This window comes from Podarcis liolepis (assembly GCF_965112155.1).
Source record: "Podarcis liolepis genome assembly, chromosome: 9".
NCBI classification, from domain to species: domain Eukaryota; kingdom Metazoa; phylum Chordata; class Lepidosauria; order Squamata; family Lacertidae; genus Podarcis; species Podarcis liolepis.
In genome coordinates, this window is record NC_139564.1 from 24,606,638 (window position 1) to 24,629,628 (window position 22,991).

General features: G+C 44.2%; 1 protein-coding gene across 1 annotated transcript in view; it reads right to left on the reverse strand.

The window, feature by feature from the left end:
• The window catches only part of COL25A1 (collagen type XXV alpha 1 chain), a 309,311-nt gene that overhangs the window by 155,142 nt on the left and 131,178 nt on the right, over positions 1 to 22,991 (reverse strand). The window contains exons 3-4 of the mRNA XM_083459390.1: positions 5,153 to 5,197; positions 3,796 to 3,803 (exon numbers count right to left, since the gene is read on the reverse strand). Of these exons, the coding sequence (XP_083315516.1) occupies positions 3,796 to 3,803; positions 5,153 to 5,197 (53 nt within the window). The remainder of the gene's footprint in view (positions 1 to 3,795; positions 3,804 to 5,152; positions 5,198 to 22,991) is intronic.

Here is a 22,991-nt window from a genome sequence, read left to right on the forward strand (position 1 = left end):
CTCTTTTTACAATTATTAATTGCCCTGAAAAGTGCATTTATAGGAACAAAAATGTCGTTTTAAATTCAGTATTTGTTTTTTCAGTCAAGGGTAGCAGAATATGCATGCTTACTTAGAAATAAATCCCACTGAATCCAAGGGGGCTTACAGTGTGCGTAGGATTACAGATGCATTGCTCACGAGTAAGTAACACTGGTTTCAGTGGGATTCACGCATGCAATGGACTGATTGAAGGATTTCAGTTGCCCCTAAAGTACAGTGGTACCTCGGTTTTCGAATGCAATCCATTCTGGAAGACTATTTGAGTTCTGAAATGTTAAAAAACCAAAACTCAATAGCCGACAGCTAGGCTTCATGGTTTTGCACTCAACGGAAGCTGCATTTCCTGTTTGACTTCCAAGGCGTGCTCAAAAACCAAACCATTTACTTCTGGGTTTACGGCGTTCGAGTTCCTAAACGTTCATCAACGGAGACATTCGAAAACTGAGGTACCACGGTGTATCAAATTGCTCTTTCCATACTCAAGATCGCTTAAATGTGTTTATGGTATTCAGGAACACTACTCATATATTTAAAGAGGTGCAAATTTCAAAAGCAAAAAGAGACAAATTTATTTGTGATTTACTTTATGTGCTAAAATCAGTTATCTGTTTTGTTGTTTTGTTTAGTAGCTATAATCACATTCCTAAAGCATGATGCTTTATTTATTTATTTACTGGATTTATGTAACGCCTTTCTGCCAAGGCACCCAGGCTGGTGTACAATGTACACTATATAAAATGAAAACTGACAGAATTTTCTCATAACAGCTGATCAAATGTGTGTTCCCTGGCCTGGGTTCCCTTGCTTCTGCCTTCCCTCCGAGCATGTAGTCTCCCAGGGAAGGCGGAAAAGCAGTGTTTATATTTCTGAATGTATAAAAACACACTCAGATTATATAATCCCATTTAAAAATCCAAGGTTGTGAATAGGCAGCATAACAACACATGAAAATCCAAGACTTCACTTACTTTTATAATTGAAAAAAAAAAAGCTTTTATATCATTGGATTAAAAATCCCTATTTAAGAATTTGTGTCATGTTGGAAGAAAGTCCCACTGAATTTCAAAGGGGCTTTCTCTCAAATAAGTGAACTTAAAACAGAGAGCCTTATTTTATAAACCGGAAATGTGAAAGAAGCAAAGAAAGCTTATCTCTCTCCATCAAGATGCTATCTTCAAGACTATTACCAAACACTTTGGTGGTTTCACATACATATGCAAAGCACCTGTGGTAGCCCAGGTTCATCTAAATAGGACTGCAGCATGGACCAGGAGGTGGGGTCAACCAAAGTCCATATATGTTATGGTTACCAGATTTTTTTCAATGAATCCGGGGACACTTTCCTTTTTTTAAGCTGAGTAGCAATAGGGAGCCAATAGTGGGGATGGTGAGACAAAAGACCCTGGGGCCCAAGTACACATGCAAAGCTCTTCCTTTGCATGCTGTGAAACATAAATGTGCAGAGATTTTTAAAAACTAGGCAACAGCGTGCCACCCATGACTCCCAAGCTTCCCCGGATCTCCTGCCCCCTTCCTCCTTTGTTTTGACTGATCAGGGGAGGATTGGGAGTCACAGGCGGGCGGCTGTTGCCCAGTTTTTTTTAAAAAAAAACTCTGCACATTTATGTTTCACAGGGTGCAAAAGAAGGACTTTGCACCTTGCCTGGCAGAGAAACCACGCACCTTGCATCATCCTAGGCAACACCCACTCGACCGTGACTCCTGAGCCTCCCCCGATCTGTCAAAACAAAGGAGGAAGGGGGCAGGAAATCTGTACCACCGGACGTCCCTGGTTCCCCTTTGGCAGTGGCGGCAGCAGCAGCGAGCAGCTGCTGAAGCCAGCCAGAGCCAACTGCACTACCAGGCTGGCTCCAGGCTGCTGAGGCTGCCGCTGCCACATTTCCCGGGGACAGATTTGCAAATCTGGGCACATTCCGGGGAAGGAATTTGCCTGGGGACAGATTTGCAAATCTGGGGACTGGGGATGTCTGGTAACCCTAATATATGTGTTCTCCTTCACTGGATTTAGGTTGCAGCACGTGCTTTGCAGATGGCAGAAAACCCAGTAAGTCAAACAAACACTTTAGTTACACATCGTGAACAATCATAAAGAACAAGTGAGTAATGTGTCCTTTGTCTATAATGTGAGAACAGGAGGAAAAAAGATAACCTGAAACTATTTTGGGGGTAAACAAATCTAAGGCCCAATATGCCACAGTTGCTATTCATGTTTGCTACTATCGTTGTATTGCAACAGTACCCAAATGTTTCCATATGGTGGACTGATTTTTCCAATGAATGGGCTCTGGTGGCTTGAAGGAAGCTTCTGCCACATTTGCTGTAATTTTGCTGTGCCCAAATCTACCTATCTCTGCTCTTCCCTCTGCAAGGCAGAGCTTGAGCCAAAATCCCCCAGCTTTAAATAAGGATATGAATTAGTGAAAAGGCCACTGAACAAGTGTTGTATGTTGAGAAGGAAGGATCTATGAGATGCAACAGGAGGTTCTCAGATTCATTGTACTATTTATCCGGAGGAAGCGGAACCAATGGCCTTTGAGATATTGCTGGATTACAACCCCCATCCGCGTTAGCCAGCATGGCTAATGTTAAAGTATGATGGGAGTTGTAACTCAACAACAATGGAGGGCCCCACCCCTTTCTTAATCGTACAAAAACCCTATTGGGGTAAATTTTGACAAACAGAAGCTCAAGTTATAACCAAGCGATTCTCATTACTATTAACTGTCGTAGGAAAATAATAACAATCTTCACATGATCTACTGACTGCAAAACAACCTGATTTTACTTAGATATGACTAGTCATATTCCAAAGTTGAACCACTGGTCTCGTGTAAGGCTTGTTCACTCTTAATAGTATATATGTGTGGCCTGTTACATATGAAGAATGGGATACCAATGGACAAGATGGACTTTGTTCCTCTTCTTGCCACTGTTGCTGCTGCTCATTTCTCTACCATAAAAGTGAATTTCCAGGGCTGTTGGCAAAGTGTGATTTGGTTTCTCTGATCTCTCCTTTTAATCACAGATTAAATTGGATGTATCTCAAAGCCCTTCGGCCACATGTGAGGTGCATTGGGGAGGGGATCGAATACAGGAAGGGAAGCCAGAAAGAGACGCCACCAGAAAAAAGTCAGCATATTACTTTCTGTTCTGTTCTAAAACATTCTAGCGCTGAATTGCTAGAATGGGGTTGGTGGTAAGAGCATTCTTTTAGATGGAATGAGCTTTCCCCCATTGTCTGTTCAGGCTTCTAGCCTCTAACTGTGTAGGATGTTGGGTTGGTAACAGCATCTTTTCAGTCACTAGTTTGGAAAGGCTTTCTTCTTGCCATTCTGTGTTGTGACTTAGCAGTTTTATATTGTTTTGCTTGCTTATTGATTTATGGGTTTTTATTGTACTCTGCTGTATATTCTGTTTTAATGTGCTGTTCACTGCATGGGGGGCTTTTTTGGCTGAAATGTAGTATACAAACAAATAGTAATAATAATAACCTGCTTCTAGTGTTCATGTATACTGTTCTGCTTCAAAATGTAAAAGGCAAAACCCAAAACAAGATAAAAAAAATATATTGAAAAACCATTTGATGTTTAAAACATGTTAATAACTGAGAATGTATTTAGGATGATACTTGGTACATTTAACATATTCATCATTTTTACCAGTTTTCAAAAGCACTTTCTGACTCATTCATGATAACCATAGATGATCCAATAGTATATCAGTTGTACTTACAGGAGGTCCTACGAAAAGAAAAGACAAGGAAAGAAAGACAAATATATGTAAGTTTATGAAAACTTGAAAGGTATTCATATAGAGTGTCCATATAGATATTTTTTTTAATGAAAGTAGTGGCATTTTCATTCTTCTCACCCAGCATTAAAGATTATTATTTTGCTGCAAGTGCCAAGCCATCTCATGTACAAAATACCTTGTGTTCACAAGTACATCTCTGTCTACAGAATTTTTCTTAAACATATAGTTCTGCAACCCTTGTAGTCTGACTCAGAGGAACTCCCTCCCTTTCCCCTCTTGGATTTAACCTCAGCACCAAGGCAGAATTGCTTGAATCTACAGTTACTCCTTCTACTTTTCCTAAGACAGGCAAACTTTCTTTTATAATCAACTCCTTTCAAGGCCTACTTATAAAATGTTCCCCATTAAAAATGTCACACTTTATGAAGCAATATTAGCACATTTTTCCAATTATTTACACTCAAAAGCTTTTTGTACAAATGTTCTAGAGAACATTATCAGAGGTCTGCAAATCACATCTAATATTTCTTTCAGGCTTATTAAGAGGAGCAGCTGTAGCCATCAAATCAATGACTTTTCATTAGCTTTTATGCTTCCCTTTTTCTTCCGACTCAAGTATGTTGCAAAGGGGGCACATAATAGCAACAGCTGTCCTTGAAGTTTGCTTTAAATATAGTCAGACTTTCATTTTTAACAATGTGATTTTATTGTGTAGTTAACTAAAGTAATTTCTTGTTGTTGTTAAATGATCCTAAAGAGAATTTTAAAGTTACAAGGTATTTTTCTAACAGAAAGCAAATTAGTTTCATTTGTTAATAATGTCATGTGTTTATGACATTTAAAGGCTCCAAGGACTACTGAAATGCTATGCCAAATCACAGTGGTTTCATTTGATTTATGAGGATGAGCTGCCTAGGGCTCACACGCTTGTCCTCTTGTGGTATGGTTGTCAGTAAGCTGTTGAAAGCTTTGATTTCCATTTTAGATGTAGCTGCAGTTTAATATCATCTGAAGCCTAAACTGTAGATGCAGGTTGCTGAAAGAAGCCAGCTTCATAAACTATGGTTTGAAGTTAGCTTGTTGCAACAAACAATGGTTAAACCCTTTGTATAGAAAAAATTAAAAATAAGTTTGCTATATCTGTGTTATATATTTGTTACACTTGTTTTGTTTTAATACACGTGTTACTGTTTTTATATTTTTTAAGTCTCTTTGGGAAAAAATACTATAAAAATTGCTTTTCATATATGAAACAGTATCAGCAAGCATGCCTTCACAAAATGAACCAGGTGAAAACACACCCACCAGAAGCATTACTTTTAAATCTGAAACATACCAATCTCTCCTCTTCTTCCTCGCTTGCCTCGTTTACCAGGAGGACCTGAAAAGCAAACAGTTCCCGATTTGTAATTGAGGAGTGCAATTAAAGTGGGCTAGTACATGCATAAAGTGGGCTAGTACATGCATGAAGCATGGGATCAGTGACATCACGATTCAACCACAAATGCCTCCTAATGGTCTTTCAAGAAAATAGTCTTCCTTGTCCCATCCTCAGCAGAAATGCCACAGAATTCATTGGCACCAATTATTTCATGCCATTTTAAAGCTTGGCTCGCCTAGCACATCTAGTGCTATGCATGTTTACTGGGAGGTATGCCGTGCTCATTCCTAGGCAAGTGTGTAATGGATTGCAGCCTTAAACAATAACAACAAAACTGTGAATGCCTCAATGGTTTAAATAAAAACAGAAATGTCCAGCACATGTATAACATACTAGTAACAATGAAAAAGTCTTGTTTGCAGCTGATTCAGCTGTTGCACACTGTGTTTGGGCGGAAATCGCAAAAATACCCTGAAAAATCTGGACACATATGGCAACCCATGTCAGACTAATTCCAGAAAGATAGCTCAAAAACATCATAATTCTTTTGAGATTTTGCAATTTATTTATTTTTTTTAAAAAAAGCTCAACAACTTTGTGGAAAAAGCTCAACAACTTAGTCAATACAGAGTAACTCAGAACACCTGAAATAAAACAGCCTTTGCTTGTTGCCTTACATGAAATCCAGAGCCATGATGCCGTTATTAAGGCCTCTCCCAGTTACCTGCACTGCACATTTCAAACATTAAAGGGACCAGAAGCAGAGCTTCTGAATTTCTGATAATTCCTCAGACAAACTGTCATCAAAGATATGCATTATGTTTTAACCTTTGAAATAAAAAGCAGGAATGAGGAACCTGTAGCCCTCCATAATGTTGCTGGACTCCCAACTCCCACCAGCCCTAATCAAAGTGGCCAATTATCAAGGATGATGGAAGTTGCAGTCTAGGGACATCTGCAGGGCTGGCTGGATTTTTCTGCACATTCTGGCTGTGGCTGTGTGTTGGAATAGACAAATGTTGGAGGGAAAAACCTCAAATGTTTCAAATCCTAGGCAAAAGTTGTAACACACTGAGGTCGGTTTCAGATTACCAGTAAAGATGGGCAGCATCTTAAACATTTTCTTCTTTTTGTAATATATATTTTCCTGGCCGCTTGATGTAGCCAGGAACAGTAGTCCTAAGCTCATCTCAGCTGCCATGCCATCCGAAAATATAATGCTTGAAGAACACTAAGTCGTAATGTAGCACCATTCCAGATGCCTTGAAGAGAAAGAAAGGTGGCAGTTCCCGGTCTCCTTTAGACTTATAGACTTGCTTGCCTATCTCCTGCTGGACAGTGTTCTGGGACAATACAGTTGATGAAAACTTGTTTTCATAAATTAATCCCTAAACATTTAATTAACGTGCCATCACTAATAATATCAGAAATGTGGTAGAGCTGGCAAAAGGAGAAGAGCTGGCAAATTGCATTTGTGTCTGAGCATCAAGGGATAATGTATAAAGCCCTATTTCCTCTCCCTTTTAAGGTAGCAATGCATTTCCAGGAGAAGCAGAGGGAAATGCTGAATTTTGGGCCAGCTTGTGCAATATATTCAAGTACAGCATTCTGCAGAATCTCTGGCATAGAAAAGGCAATTGTTTGTTTTCTCCCTGTCCATTTGTTCTAGCTATTAGCTTGGGAAAGGATCCTGCAGCAGAATTCCATGCCTTCCTTTCTACATGCAGAATAGGGATCCCCGTGTACAGTACCACACGTATTCCTGGTCCAATATAAAAGTCACCAATTAATCTCAAAACAATTAATTAATGTTTAAGTACAGAGAGTAAATTCTGTGCCACGTAATACCTTACCAACACAAAGCACTTTAGAAACAACCTCTTGTTTTAAATGTCACTTTCAGTTTTAAAGCCTCTGAAAAAGAAATGTGACTTCGCGGTGGAACAAACTGGTGTCATGAAGATTAATGAAACCAAATAATACACAAAAAAACCAATGTACAGTAGTTCAACTTGATGGCTACTTATAAAGCATTCAATGATTTAAGTAGAACAGCAAGATCTGGTGCTATTTTCCTGCTTCTCTAGAGAGCTTTTTTAAACAAGTTGTTGTTGAGGATAGCATTAATCAATTTAATTTCAGAAACTGTGTTGGTTTATATTTCAATCCCTTGCTATCATGAACTGTCTGAACAAGTTACAGGATCTGTTAAATCTCAGCTTTAAATATAACCAGCAAAATAAAGCAGATAAAGGTAAAATCTACATTTTTAAAATATACGTATACTGCTTTTTCAACCAAGCTATTGATTACAGTATAATGACAAGCCAGTCTAATTATATGCACTAAGAGTCCACCCAGACATGACGTTCCCCTATCACTAATAGAACAGGGTTTTGATGGCTTTCAACAAAAATAAAATATGAAATCAAGGAAGCGGTTGGCACAAAAATATATCAATCTCATACAGATCATGGAGTTTACTTGTCATATTGCAAAACTCACTGGGCTCTAGTCCAAATACAGACTTTGGGCCCCCCTAATATTCACTTCAAAAGAAAAGATGACTGTTACAAGGTCCCTGAATTCTTGTTTGGCTCAGATTAAAATTTGAGCTGTGCAAGAACGTGTTTGTAACCACTCAGCTCTCAAACTCCCTGTCATGGGTTGGCCAGCGCAGGACCATGCAGATGGATAGCTTGTTGGAGAGTAATGGGGAGGGCTCCAGTGGGATAGGGTGGGGGTTCTTCCAGACACAGGGGGGCCTGATAGTAAGGATTCTAAGCAGGGGTCAAGTGGGGTGCAGCCTTTCCCTCAGCCTTTTCTCTCACCTCACCTGAACCCACAGCAGGTGCTGTGAGCCCCACCTCCCTCTTCTTCACAGCTGCTGGAGCCTATCTCTGACTACTTCACAGTGCCTCTTGTGCCACCCATACTAGAGTTATCAGATGCTGGGTCTAACCTTGCTTCTGCAGAGGGGACAGAGACACCCCTTCCATTACCCCAGTCCTGGAGAAACCACAGGAGATGTGAGAATATGCAGCCGATCCCACTTTCAAGGCGGAGTGCCAGGTTGCTAGCTAAGGTGTAGATGCACTAAGCTGAGCCCAATCCATTCCTTTATATAGCATAGCAAGGAACATGTCAAGTGTCAGACTAACGTCTATGCTTTGATTAGATAGATCACCTGCCTTTGTATAACTGTGCCTTGGATTAACTATGTGCATGGCCTGCTGCACCTAAGACCAGACCAGCACTTTGCATATGTATTGCACCAACCTAAAACATTTGCAAGAAAAGCTTTGCAGCGAAAATGTTATTTGAGTTATTGTTCTTCAGCAACTGGGAATAAGGACACTCCCTTTTTCTTCCCAAACCCCAGTCTAGGCATAGACCTGGCATGGACTACTGCAGCATTAGTGCCTTAGCCAGGGGAAGAAAGAAGCATGGCTTCTGGTTTTATCTTGTTTCTCTTGACTCTGGTGCGCTAGTAATATGCCAGTGAGAAGGACCTCGGTTGCTCTTGGGAAATGTTTTTACAGGGGCAACTGCTCAGGTTTGGATATGTGCTAGTTCATAATGGTCACTCCATTGAAGAGGTAAGCATTACCAGACCCCAGAGAAGAGTTCCTGGCTTGGGAGTAACAGTGCAACTATGCACAGAAAGAAGATTTGATTTCCCTATCATGCTAGTACCACAGCATGCTTGTACCACAGCTACTACCACGGTGACTTTGGGGGTTGAAAATTAAATGCAATGATTTCAGTTTAAAAATAAAATACCTCCACTTGCTATCCAAGTGAATTCAATGGGGGCCAAGGCCAAAACTAGAATTCATAATTGGAAATAAATCTCATGCTAGCATCCTGCAATTCTCTGATGATGATGATGATTAAAAAAATAAACCTTATCAGTTTGCATTTCTTGGTACAGAAAGTATTGATCTGATATTTCCTATTATAATTGATTCAAGAGGGTTCTGGAAGCTTCTCTGTGTGATATAAGCTGGTGCAAGCTGGAAGTTTCTAGCTGACAAGCAAGTTTATATTCTGCCTAGAAACAAGCAGAAGGTTCCTGATGTTTGGGTTATTCCTTCAGAGAAACAGCAGGTTTGAACTAGTTCTGTTACCTCTTTCACTCAAGGTCATTGTGACCTATAAAACAGGCCATAAGGACCCTGAGTTTCACTTTTTACCTCTCTTTCCTTCTGGTGTGGTGTTCTGTATGTAGTATGCTTAGTGTTAATGTTTTAGTCTTTCATAAATTATTGGAAATTAAGTCTGCTGCAACTGGATTTCTTATGGACAGTGCCAATCCTAATGTACATTGTAAAGCTCTGCTGGATGAAATATTAATTGCCTCTGGTCTGGGTTTTTTTGTTTTTTGTTTTGGAGAAACCTGCAATGTGTTTATTTTATTCTGCTGACTATACATTGGAATCTGCTCTGGCTCAATATGAGCAGAATTCATGACAACCCTTACAAGTCCTACTGTTGGGGGGGCGGCGGAGAAAATCTTCTTAAGTAGAGATGTTACATTTTGTTTTAGCTAGCACGGAATAGAGGAACCTCATATATTCAGCTTGGCAAACACAGAAATAGCTTCTGTCACTTACTTGATAGACATGACTGAAGGACAGCTGAAATAAGCAGGCAGAGTCATTCTATACTAGCATGGAATGAAAGCCTTCTTGTAGTTTCAGTTTGCCATTCCAATGCATTACTACTTTGTCATAGCAAATGTTTTCCTTATCAAGACACAAAAACATGCTGTAAAAAGACAACACAAACAATCACATTTGCATTTTTACAAACCCGCTTAATTGAGTTGCACTGATAATAAGAAATTTAAAGGCAAATTTCCCAGAGGAACTTAAAGGATAATATTAATATTATATTAAAATATATTCTTTTGTGTCCTTTCTAAGGGTACAGTTCTAAACACAGGTACTTTTAAGTCAGAAGGTTCCAGGTCATAGAATCATAGACTTGTAGAACTGGAAGGGACCTTAAGGGTCATCTAGTCCAATCTCTTGCAATGCAGGAATCTCAACTAAAGCATCCGTGACGGATGGCCATCCAAACTCTGCTTAAAAGCCTCCAATGAAGGAGAGTCCACAACCTCCCGAGGGAGACCATTCCACTGTCGAACAGCTCTTACTGTCAGAAAGTTCCTCCTAAAGTTAGGCAGAATCTCTTTCTTGTAATTTATATCCATTGGTTCAAGTCCTACTCTCCAGAGCAAGGGAAAACAAGCTTGCTCCATACTCCATGTCAGTCCTTAAGATATTGACATTGTGTACTTAGACTTTCAAAAGGCTTTTCATAAAGTTCCTCATGAAAGACTTAAGCTTAGTAAGACTCAAGAAAGGAACTTGGAAGTCATGGAAAAAGAAAAGGAAGTAGAGAGTAGAAATAAATGGACAGTTCTCCCAGTGGAAGGTTGGAGAAAGTGAAGTCCCCCCAAGGATTTGTATTCGGACCTGTGTTTTTAAACTTGTTCATAAATTAGTGATCCCTATATGATCCAATGATCCCTACATTCTGAACAAAATGCTTGTTTAACCTGGAGGTAGGCTGTATGAATTCTGTATTGCTTTGTAACGATTTGTTGGGTCTCTGGACCGTAGTAAAGATTGATGAGTTAGGGGTGAGCAGTGAGGTAGCCAAATTTGTTGATGGTGCCAAATTGCTCAGAGTGGTTAAGACAATATGTGACTGTGAAGAGCCTCAAAAGGAGCTGTCCAAACTAAGTGAATGGGCAGTAAAATGGCAACACACACACACACACACACACACACACACACACATATATACACACGTACGCATAATACCCAGTGTATGGCATCAGTGAAAAAGGCATGTTCCAGCTAGGATAACTGGAAAGGAATATAAACTAATAATGGTATTATGCATGATTAGCTTTTCAGCATGGTATGATGCATGACTAGCTGTGGCAGAATGTAGATGCACATTCATATGGGCAAGAAAACAACATCCCATGCTTACAAATGCAGCAAGTGGCTCAAGAATGGAAGCCTGCTTCAGCACATAGATCTCTTTATCAACACCAGAGGAAGGAGGTTAGAGGCATTTCTACCTCTGCTTTGATTTTCACTGTGACTTTGCTTGAGTTTCTTGACATCTTTGGTCGAGAAACTTACAAAAGCATTTTCCTCTGGGGGAAAAAATCAGTTAATAATAGTCTTCTTTACAAATGATTCAAAGTACACCTACACAGTTTGAAAAAAATGAAAACTCTTTGTCAGATGCTTCTGAATACCTGTTTCTGGAAACCGCTTGAGTCCTGCATGCTGGTTTCCCAAAAGCATCTGGGTGGCCACTGTGAGAACAGGATGCTGAATTAGACAGGCCACTGGCCTGATCCAGGAAGCACTTCTTATATGCTTATGCTTTCTCCTGCATGAGCCTGCCTGCCTACTGTGGCCATCACCTGATGACTTACTTCATGCCCAGTCCAATCTATTCCAAATAACTTTATTGCACTAGCTGTTGGACATGACAAATCTGAATCAAAAATAAATACAAGCAAAAGGGATGCTGCGCCACAAATAATAGTCTCTATTCAGATCTCTGCATCTCCCTTACAGTTCACTGCTGTATTGCCCAGGGTCTTCTTTCTGATCTTTTTGGCTGCCAAAGCAAAAAGGGCGACTTTTTAAGAGTCACTAGAATGTTTACATTGCTAAGAAGCCATAGTACCTTCTCTAACAGCAAGAGACATCTTTCCTGTATGGACAGCAGGGTGAGAAATTGCGTCTTAGGTCCAATGTGTAGTGGGCAATATAGTAAATGGTGCAAGATGTCTTCCACTGGTGGTTGCCCACATATACAGAGTCTGTCTTCATACAGTACTCTGCTGTATCATCCATAGCTTGAAAACGCAGGTCAGTAAAAGCAAATCTTAGTGAGGATGGCCTACTCCATGTCTTGTTGCCATCTGAGACTCAGTTGGCTCAGATATGGAATGTTGACTTCTTGTCATGGAACTCTTGTTGAGAGACCTGATTGGCTCCTGTGGCTTTCAATGGAGCCACAATACATTTTGCCAAGTATTTAGCTTGATGTCACTTTATCTTTGATGTGTGGCTAGGTTTTTATCTGCTTTTGTTTTCAACTCTCTCTGCTATGTATTGTTGTAATTTTAAGGCAGCCCTGTTTAGGGAAGTTTTTAATATTTAATGCTGTATTGTTTTTAACACTCGATTAGAAGCCACCCAGAGTGGCTGGGGAAACTCAGCCAGAATGGGTGGGGTATAAATAAATTGTTGTTGTTGTTGTTGTAATTATATCTGCTATGATTGTAAGCTGCCTTGAAATGTCTTTATGGGCTGAAAGGTGTGGTACAAATGTTTTTACGTAAATAAATAAATGCACACATAAATATATATTATTTCTGTGCTGGTTGGTACATTCTTGCTGAATGGTCTTTGGTATCCGAAGGCTGTATTTGTATTGTTTTGTTCAAATGCAACAGCTACAAACATGAATATATGTAGTGTCCCTTAATTAATTATTTTAATATCACTCTTCCTTACTAACTTAAAACAGCACATTTATTTATTTGCTGTATCTAATAACTAATGTCCAGCTAATGTCCATTACTTTGTAAAGCTGATGTGTCTCTTCTTACAGTAAACTTGATATTCTGGCTTTATTTTTAAGCCAAGACTGACAAGACTTTTGTGATGACGGTGACAATTTAAAATGGCCACTGAACTTAGCGGTTTCTCATTTCAGTGACAGTGAAACCCAATACTTTAAGATTAAAGGCGGCACTTAGTAAGTCAGGCACACTGGCACTACAATAATCTCAGACAAACCCACACAGGCAGGCCATCCATTTAAGCATAAGACTCTCTACCAAAGCCAACCCAAGCCAGGCATATTGCTTTCAAAGTTTTGTACAAGTATTCCCCTCCCATATCTATCATAATAAATATATCATTTGAAGAGGAGCTTAGTGACAGCTGCAGAAGTGAGTTAAAAAAAAAGAAAAAATAAACATCAGTGGCATTCATACATTCATTAATCCTCTTGTTGCATAACAGCCACGAACCAAGTTGCACATTTGTTTGCAAGGAACAAATAACTAAGACAGACAGGAGTATGTCAAAGCCTTAAAAACAAAATTGAGTGACTTTTTGTTATAGTCCTCATTCAGAAAAGGTGGGGGAACTATTTGGGATTGGTACTACATCAGTAAATAAAAATCAAACAATTCAACCTTTTCTGTGATAAATAAAGCCAATAACTATGCAACAGCCAGATGAGAGGAAGAATTCCCGCTGCCCCGCTTGATGTAAAAGAGAAGTCTGCAATAGCAGAATAGTATTTCATGTTTTGTTTATAATTCGAATACATGAAGTGATTCAGACTCTGTCAAAAAACCATCTATGGTCTGGCTCTTCTTTTTCAAACCACCTTATTCTTAATGCCATCTGTCAGGGCTGCCGCCCAGTCCCAGCTCACATAGGACCAAGTCAGCCAGCGTTCAGTTTCAAAGAGTCTTTATTGGATTACAGGTTCCATTTCCAAACTGCAACGTGCAGCCCTACTTCTTCTAGGTCAGAACGACGAAGACCCGTCTGAGTCTCCGCCTCTAGCGCACCAGCTTAATACCCTAGCCTTGCTCCACCTCCTGCGCCTTTCCTTCCGTCTCTGGGTCCTCCTGCCCCCCTGGGTCTCTCCTTTCCTACTCTCTTCTGGCGCGGACCCCCCTGACCCTTCCGCCTCCTTGCGGCGGGCTTTGGGACTCGGTTCACTCTCTGGGCTGCTGGCTGCGCCAGCTTCCGTTACATTTGAACTTGGCGCGCGCGCCCAACTCTCCACTTTCCTCTTGATCGTTTCCTCGCTCCCCGAGGTGGGCGTGACTACTCCTGACTCATGCCCTCCCTCCTTCTGAAAGTCTCCGGAGCCCGATATCTGGTCCCCTTTCTCCCCGCTGCTCCCGGCTGGGAACGTGGGTCCCGATCTCCAACTGCTGCTTTCTGATCCCTCTCTGGACCCTTTTTCCTGGGGTGTCCCCCTGCTCTCCCCCCTTGCTCTGGCTGCTGGCGCTCCCTTCTGGGAATCCTCGGACTCGCTAGACAGGCTCGGTGATCTCGGGTCGTCATCCCCACTCATCCTTCCTTTGTATTCCTCCCCCTCGCTCTCTGTCTCCTCCCTTCTCTGCGTCTCTGCTCCTGAACCCCTGACATCCATCCCCCCCTCGAAGCCCCCCCTTCCCCCCTCCCCGCTTTCAAGGGTGGTTGGTGGGTGCTCCGTCATCACGGGAGTGAATGTCGGATACAGTTCGCTCCCCGTTGCTGGCCGCCAACTGAAGACCTCCGAGTCTTCCTCCCCGCGTTCGTCAACGGTGGTCTCCTCCGCCTCCATCTCGGTGCCGCCGTGCTCGAAACCAAGGTCCTCCCCGCAAACGTCCATGTCCGTCTCTGCGTCTGTCGCTGGACCTGGTGTCTCCTGCCACTTCCGGCGCCACTGCTCCTCTGGCCGATCGTCCCACCAATACGAGTTGTCGGACGCCGAACCCTCCGGTGACCCCTCTGGGGAACGTGTGCGCGGTGCGGGTTCCCCTTCCGAGTCGAAGCCATGGAACGTGCTGGAGGAAAGCGTGGGCGTGAACAACCAGTCGTCGAAGAAGCCCGCTGGCATAGGTCTGTGTGGGAAAAGGGCATGAAACTCATCCTTGAGCAGGGGTTCCTCCAAGGCGTAGTCCGGCACCCAGCTATTAGTACTGGCCCGGGTGCCCTCCCTTGCTAGTAGATATTCGACTCCGTCTTCCCCCCATCTGGAGTCCAAAATCTCCGTGACTTCGTTGATGGGGTCCTGCTGTGGCAATCTTCCCACCTCCGTCCGCTCCGGAGACTGACTCGGTGCCGTTCCTGGTTCCTGGAACCTGTGCGGTGCCCTGTAGGGAGTGAGCACCGACCTGTGGAACACCGGATGCATCCTGGAACCCTCTGGTAGCACCAGCCGGAAAGCCACCGGGTTGATCTGCGCTTCGACTCTGTATGGACCGAGTTGCTTGTGCCCTAGCTTCCTCTTGGCTAACGATCGGGTCGGCACCGCGTGGGCTGCCAACCAGACCCAGTCTCCCACTCGGATCTCCTCGCCAACTCGCCTGTGCTTGTCAGCTTGGACCTTGTATGCGTGCTTCGCCAGCTCCAGCTGCCGTCTGAGTTGATCGTGGACCTCTTGCAACTCAGATGCGAAAGCGTCCGCCGTCTGTGGTTCCCCTTCCCCCACTCTGTCCAGTCCCGGGAAGGTTCTGGGATTCCTCCCATTGTTGGCGAAGAACGGCGTCACCCCTGTGGATACGTGTTTCGTGTTGTTGTAGGCGAATTCGGCGAGCGGCAGGTAATCCACCCACGTCGCCGGCTGTTGATTGGCATAGCATCTCAGGTACTGCTGCATGATGGCATTGACCCTCTCCGCTTGCCCGTTGGTCTGCGGGTGCCTTGCCGATGTCAGGTTGATCTTGACGTTCAGGAAGCCCATCAGCTTTTGCCAGAAATTCGAGATGAACTGGCGTCCGCGGTCGGACAGTATAGACCGTGGCAGCCCGTGCACTTTGAACACGTGATCTATGAACAACTTGGCTGTTTGTTCTGCCGTGGCCACCTTCGCACACGGTATGAAATGTGCCATCTTGGTGAACAAGTCCACCACCACTAGTACAGCTGTCTTGCCTCTCGAGCTGGGTAGATCCGTGACAAAGTCCAGGGCCACCCTCTCCCATGGTTCAAACGGCGTTTGCAGCGGTTCCAGCAGTCCCGCCGGTGGTTTGTGCACCGGCTTGGCCCTCTGGCAGGTGTCGCACCTCGCGACGTAGTCCGCGACTTCCCCCCTCAGTCTGGGCCACCAAAAGTCTCTTGCGACCAATTCCACCGTTTTTTCTGTGCCAAAGTGCCCGGCCGTGGGTGCGTCGTGCAGCTGCTGCAGTACCCGGGCGCGAAGTTCGTCTCCCGGCACGTAGACGGCCCCTTTACGTAAGAGCAAGCCGTCTCGTATCTGGAACTCGTCGCCCTTCGCCGTGCCCCTGTGCACCTCTGCCATCTTCGCCTGCGCGAATGAGTCGTCCGTCAACGCCCTTCGCACCGCATCCAGGTCTACTGTGGCTGAAGCGCACGCCCACGCTGTTGGCGCGAAGATGTGCATGGCCGCCGCTGGCGTCGCCTCTTCGAGGTACTGCGGTTTTCGGGACAGGGCATCCGCCATGATGTTGGTGTCGCCCGGGACGTACTCAATTCGGAAATTGAAGTCAGCAAAGAACTCCGCCCAACGGATCTGCCTCTGGTTCAGGAACCGAGCCGTGCGCCAGTGCTCCAGATTCTTGTGGTCCGTGCAGACCTGCACCGTGTGCTTGGCGCCGATCAGGAAGTGCCTCCACGCCTTGAAAGCTGCATGAATGGCAAGCAGCTCCCTATCCCAGATGGTGTAGTTCTGCTCCGACTTGCTGAGCTTTCTGGAGTAGAACGCCCCCGGCCTCCAGACCCCCTGCGGGTCCTTCTGCAGCAGTACCGCTCCCACTGCTCTATCGGACGCGTCTGTCTCCACCCTCAGCGGTCTGCTGGGGTCGATATGCAGCAGTTGCTCTTCCGACGCGAAGAGACGCTTGAGTGTCTGAAAGGACCGCTCCGCCTGCTCCGTCCAGATGAATTTCTTTTTCTTGGAGCTTAGCGTGTCCGTAATAGCTGCCGTCTGCATCGCGAACCCCTTGATGAACTTGCGATAGAAATTGGCGAATCCGACAAACCTCTGGACCTCTTTCCGGTTGCGCGGGCTCTTCCAATCCAACACCGCACGAACCTTGGCGCTGTCCATGGCTAGCCCCTTGTCCGACAGCTTGTAACCCAAGAAATCCACCTCCGTCGTGTCGAACTGGCACTTCTCCAGTTTGGCGTACAGTCTATGCTGCTGCAGCCTCTTCAGCACCTCCCGAACGTCCTGGTCGTGTGCTTGCTGCGAGTCAGAGAATATCAGGATGTCATCCAGAAAGCAGACGCACTTCTTGTAGAGGAGCCCCGCCAACACGTGATGCATAAAAGCTTGAAAAACGTGGGAGCCATTTTGCAATCCAAAAGGCATAACTCTATATTCGTAGGTGCCCAGAGGCGTGAACATGGCTGTCTTCCACTCATCGCCCTCCCTCATACGGATGAGATTGTACGCTCCTCGCAGGTCCAACTTGGTGAACACGCGTCCCTTGCGCACCGTCGCCAGCAGGTCGTCAATCCTGGGCATAGGGAAATCGGAGGGCTTGGTCATTCTGTTTAAGAGGCGGTAATCCACGACCAATCTTTTTTGGGGCGTGTCCTTTTTCTTCACGAAGAAAACAGGACTGCCCCCTACTGCGCTGGACTCCCGGATGAAACCGCGCTGCAAATTGTGATCGATGAACTGTTTGAGTTCCTGTAGTTCGTCCTCAGACATGGAATATAGCTTTCCCTTCGGCAGCGTCGCCCCTGGCAGGAGGTCAATCTTGCAGTCATATTGCCTGTGCGGTGGTAGCTTGTCTGCCTCTTTCTCGCAGAAGACCTCCAGAAAGTCCGCGTATTTGTGGGGAACTGCTTGCAACGTTCCCAACTGCAGTTGTGAGTCCTCCTCCTCCCCCTCCTGCCTGGGCAGGATGCAGTGTTCTGCGCAGTAAGAGGAGCCGAAGATCAGCTGTCTCTGGTACCAAGCCAGCGTTGGACTGTGCCTGTCCAGCCAACTCATGCCCAACACAATGGGCGTGTCCGACAGTCGGGTGACATTAAAACTGATGACTTCCCTGTGGTTACCAAGTTGCATCACCATTGGTGGCGTCTGCTTCACCACCTGCCCCCCTAGCAACTCTCTGCCATCCACTGTGACGACTTGCAGGGGCAGAGTGGCAGGCAGCAGCTTTATAGCGTGCTGCTCCACAAAATCCTGTGCTATAAAGTCTGCGTTGCTTCCAGAATCCACAGAAAGCGGCACTTCGATGGTGACTCCATTGGGTAGCTGGAGAGACGCTGTGAGTTGCACTACTGGTTTGGGTGGGAGGGGGTCCGTGGGTTGCAATATCGCTGGGGACTGCTTCACTGATGCGTCTGGCTGGGCCCCAGTGCCTCTGTCTCCAGCCAGACATCGTCGTTTCCCTGCTGGGCTTCGCTGCATTGTGTGGCCACTTTCACCGTTGCGGAGGCTGCAGTGTGCTTGGAGCTCCTCTGGGGACACTCTTTCGCCAAGTGTTGAGGGCTCTCGCATATGTAACACTTCCTGGTCCCTCTAGGAGGTTTAGTCTTGACTGCTGTCGGTGCAGAGGCTCTGCTAGCTGACTGAGCCCTGGCGCCTCCCACTTCCATAGGTTCCACTCCCCCTCCTGGCGGAGGTGTGGATTGCGCACGCGCTGCTTCCCTTGGAACGAAAGAGAAACTTCTCGCTGCTTCGCGCCCTCCACGTCCTTCATCTCTGCACCATGGACGTTCTTCCAGCCTCACCCCCACAGTCAGCGCCCTTTGGACCACCTCCTGCGTGCTTCGGGGCCTCTCCCCCCTCGCAATTTCATCCTTCACAGCAGAGCTGAGACCCTCCCAGAACAGGTCCCTGACTGGGGGCGAGTCCCGGTCCCATTCCAATGCACTGACCAGCGCAAAAAAGCGGGCGTGGTACTGTCGGACGCTCGCCCTCCCTCCTTCTGAAAGTCTCCGGAGCCCGATATCTGGTCCCCTTTCTCCCCGCTGCTCCCGGCTGGGAACGTGGGTCCCGATCTCCAACTGCTGCTTTCTGATCCCTCTCTGGACCCTTTTTCCTGGGGTGTCCCCCTGCTCTCCCCCCTTGCTCTGGCTGCTGGCGCTCCCTTCTGGGAATCCTCGGACTCGCTAGACAGGCTCGGTGATCTCGGGTCGTCATCCCCACTCATCCTTCCTTTGTATTCCTCCCCCTCGCTCTCTGTCTCCTCCCTTCTCTGCGTCTCTGCTCCTGAACCCCTGACACCATCGTTTAAAAAAAGCCTGTCACCTGCATTCAGGGCAGCATCTTTTGGTAGCCTAACCAGCAACTTTGTTAAATATATCTCTTTATTTACACAGACATATACCACTTGGGTAAAGAAACACTACAATAATTATTCTACCCGACTCTTAACTATCAAAATACAATTTGAACAAAAAGCATATTAAGTCCAAGGCCAGGATTGGGCAGGTATAGCTGGGCATTTGCCAATAACCATATCCCTGAAGGGACCCACTGAAAAGAAGACTTTTCAGAGCTTCTCAAATTTTCTGATTAGAAAGCACTATTGCACTGTAAGTAAAAGAGAGGTTATTCTGAAGTTCGCAACACAATTTAAAGCTTACATTCAGCTATCAAATATATCTGTGTAACGTATTAGTGCCAAGGAATCAAGCAAAAAGTCATTTTAAAGGAAGTATGAAAACTTTGTTTTATTTGTTTCTGCCAATCTGCCTGCCAGTAAAGGGAGATAATATTTCATCTTTACTCAGTCTAGCTGCCATAACTGTAGACTAACAACAGACATCTCTTGACTATGAATAATTTGACAAAGTCTACATATAAATATTAAACAGGGGCAGATCAGAAGCCTATAGAATGTCATTCATTAAGTCCACACACCCCTCCGAGAACAATAGCCACCTATTGATACATCTGTTGTATGGTCAGGTGTTTTATGAATGAAGCCATCTTAGAACGGAACCAGGCAACTTGTAAAAATACATGAGGGATTTCGCCAAGTATATAATAATCAGCTGCGTTGAAAGCTGTACAATGATTAAGTGCTTTAGGATGAGGATAGATGCCTAGACAAAAGAAGTAAATGTAAGAAAGCCATTCATAACCTTCACAGGCGGAGTCTATACTCCCTAGAGCTTTAGCATAATGAATACAGGGTATTTTGATAGAGCATCATACAGAGATTTATGCATTGCCCACTGAAGAAATATCAGGAATGGATGGGAAAGATGTGGGAGAGGAACACTTAGACCTTGGTTGTTCTTGGAACATTGCTGCTGAAAGAAGCCCAGGATTCTTCCACAGCTGCTCTTTCATATACCTTTACTCCATAATTGCATACTTAATAGCTTCAACAGAACTTCTCGTTGCCACTCTAGGTATACTCATTGCCATTAATGCTCCTGATTTAGGCTTCCAACTACATTTAACTTAAATAAATCCTCATCCTCCTTTGAGAATTTTTTTTATAAAAAAAGAATAACGAAGTTCTTTCTTTACACTAATCTGTTTCAGAACAAAAACATAGACTAACTTTTACAGAAAAACAGAGCTAGTTGCATAAGTGCTTTTAGCATTAGATAATGTCTATAAAAATACATTTTCCCCTTTTCAGATGTATTTTTAATTATGTCAGCAGGTTTTTCACCATCCGCCACTGACAAGAGCCCTTTTCACACCTTCAAAAACCATGTGGGATCAACGTGTAAAGGAGAAGCATGAGCTTGCCTGATCGTCCTGTTCTTGGTGTCCATATGTTGACTGGCAGGTAAAAACAGAACTCCCTTATACAGTTGGTTCATAACCAGGAACCATGAAAAACGCAAGGCCTTGATCAAGCAGACTGCATTCATATCTAAGTTGTATGCACATAAACTCAGTTCAACATATGGAGCTTGGACAGTCATAGTCTTATTCACTTTTCCACATGTTGAACCCCGTTCTTCTGCTTCTGCTGTCCCCACTATGGTCTTTCTTCTTTTGCCCTTCTTTCAAACAGTGTGTAAGCCACTACAACATTGCCCAGCCCACACAGATACTCTGCTCATGCTCTTACCATCCTTCATGGCAGAGGTCAGAGGATCATAGTGACAAATTCGACCTCCACTCACTGTTGTAGAGTTACAGGTGCACAGATTCTTTGTGGCATGTGATGTATGTGTATTTCTCCATTATGCAAGGGCTGCATTTTCTGGAGAGAAAAGTTGGGGAAGACGTACTAAAGGCAAAGAGATAGATGGTCAAAAAATACAGCAGGTCCCAGGAACGGAGAGAGAAGATGGGTAACAGTATGCAGCAGGATATGCAGGGAAAGCTAATGAGGGTTGAGGGTCTCTTATGTATTTATTTCATTTATATACTGCTAGTCTTCTGCAGTGGAACTCAAGGCAGCATACAAAGGCTTTCCAGCTGGTCTCCAATCCTGGCATGGGTAAGACCCAAGCCTACTCAGCTCTAGCAAGGTTGCTGCAATCAGGTGACTTCAATCCATCTCCTAGGATTGTGCTAGCATTTGTGCTAGCATCACTAATATTTAATTTAAAACCTTGGAAAGGAGCAGTGGTGACCTGGGAATTAACGTAGAGCAAGTTTTGTGAGCAATGTTCTGGTGCATCTAAGGCAGGCATCCCCAAACTCAGCCCTCCAGATGTTTTGGGACTACAACTTCCATCATCCCTAGCTAACAGGACCAGTGGTCAGGGATGATGGGAACTGTAGTCCCAAAACATCTGAAGGGCCGAGTTTGGGGATGCCATCTAAGGCCTTACACTGGGAATATGATGTCATCTCTGGAGTGTGATCTGAATCAGAATAGAGTAGTCCACAAAGAACAGAAGGTAGCTGAGTATTATCTTCTTGTATTTGATACAGCAGCCTCCTGTGACTTAGTGATATGACAGAGGGATCCATTCTCCTCTTCTTCTCCTATAGTTTTGTGTTCCCATTAACTTTGTCTTAAGTCTCTTAATTCCCCCCCAAAAAGGGAAAGCAAGCTTTTTTAAAAAAAAATGTTGAGAGAGTGTTTGTTCCCAACCACAGTTCAATGTAGCAGAGAAATGTCAAATCAGATTATTACTTATGCTTTCGGCACTACCTATTGATTACGTAAAATTGTTTTGTTGTTCTCATTACATGTGAAATGGCAAGTACTTGCTACCAAAAGGTCTCATCACTTCTGTAACTTGCAATCACTGCTTACTGCTGATTTTCTATTGCAGCACCAGCAGGTGATTAATGAGACTATTTCAAGTGCCTTAAATCTGGATGCTCAATCTCAGGACTAAGTTCTCACAATTCCACATGAGAGTCAATGTACTCTACAAAAAGTGTGCCCTGGCACCTAATTATGAGCCGTTATCTATTCTAGTCGCACAGCATGTGCTTATGATGTGTGTTGCTGAGGTTTCCCTCCTGCCTTTGAATATATGAATCTGATACATAAAAGGAAGCCCTCTGTCTACCACTTCTGTAGCCCCTGACTACATCCTAAAAAATAATAGTGGTGAACATACCTTTTGTGAACCAAAATGGTATTTTCTTCTCTTCGAGTGTTCATTTCTTCCCAGACTTCAAACTTTGAAAGAATGACTCAGTGGCTTCCTGAAATGGCCTCTGTACTACAAAGTGCAACTCTCCAGCTTAAAGTCACAATTAAGAGCAAGAATAACAGGAGAATAACTGTATTCATTCAGCAGCTCCAAGGAAAGTTTCAAAAGATATGTACAGCCTCTGCTACCTTTCTTGTAGAATCCAGGATCGAGACAAAATTATACATTTATTCCACCAACATCCCTTTTTCAGCGATACCCAATTTGCACACACTGGTTATGAACTGGTTGAGGTCTTCACCTTTCATCCCTCCCCTTTATCATGTCCACACATTGCAAAATGAACAACAGTAATAGTTTTTTTGTGTGTGTGTGTGGCTGCGAGCAAAATCAAGGCACAACCCCTGAAATGAAGTCAACAGATTAGCTGTTCATCTCCCTGTGCACCTCAGAATAATTATTCAGCTCCTAAAGCAACATGTATTGACACACCTTTTCAAAAAGGT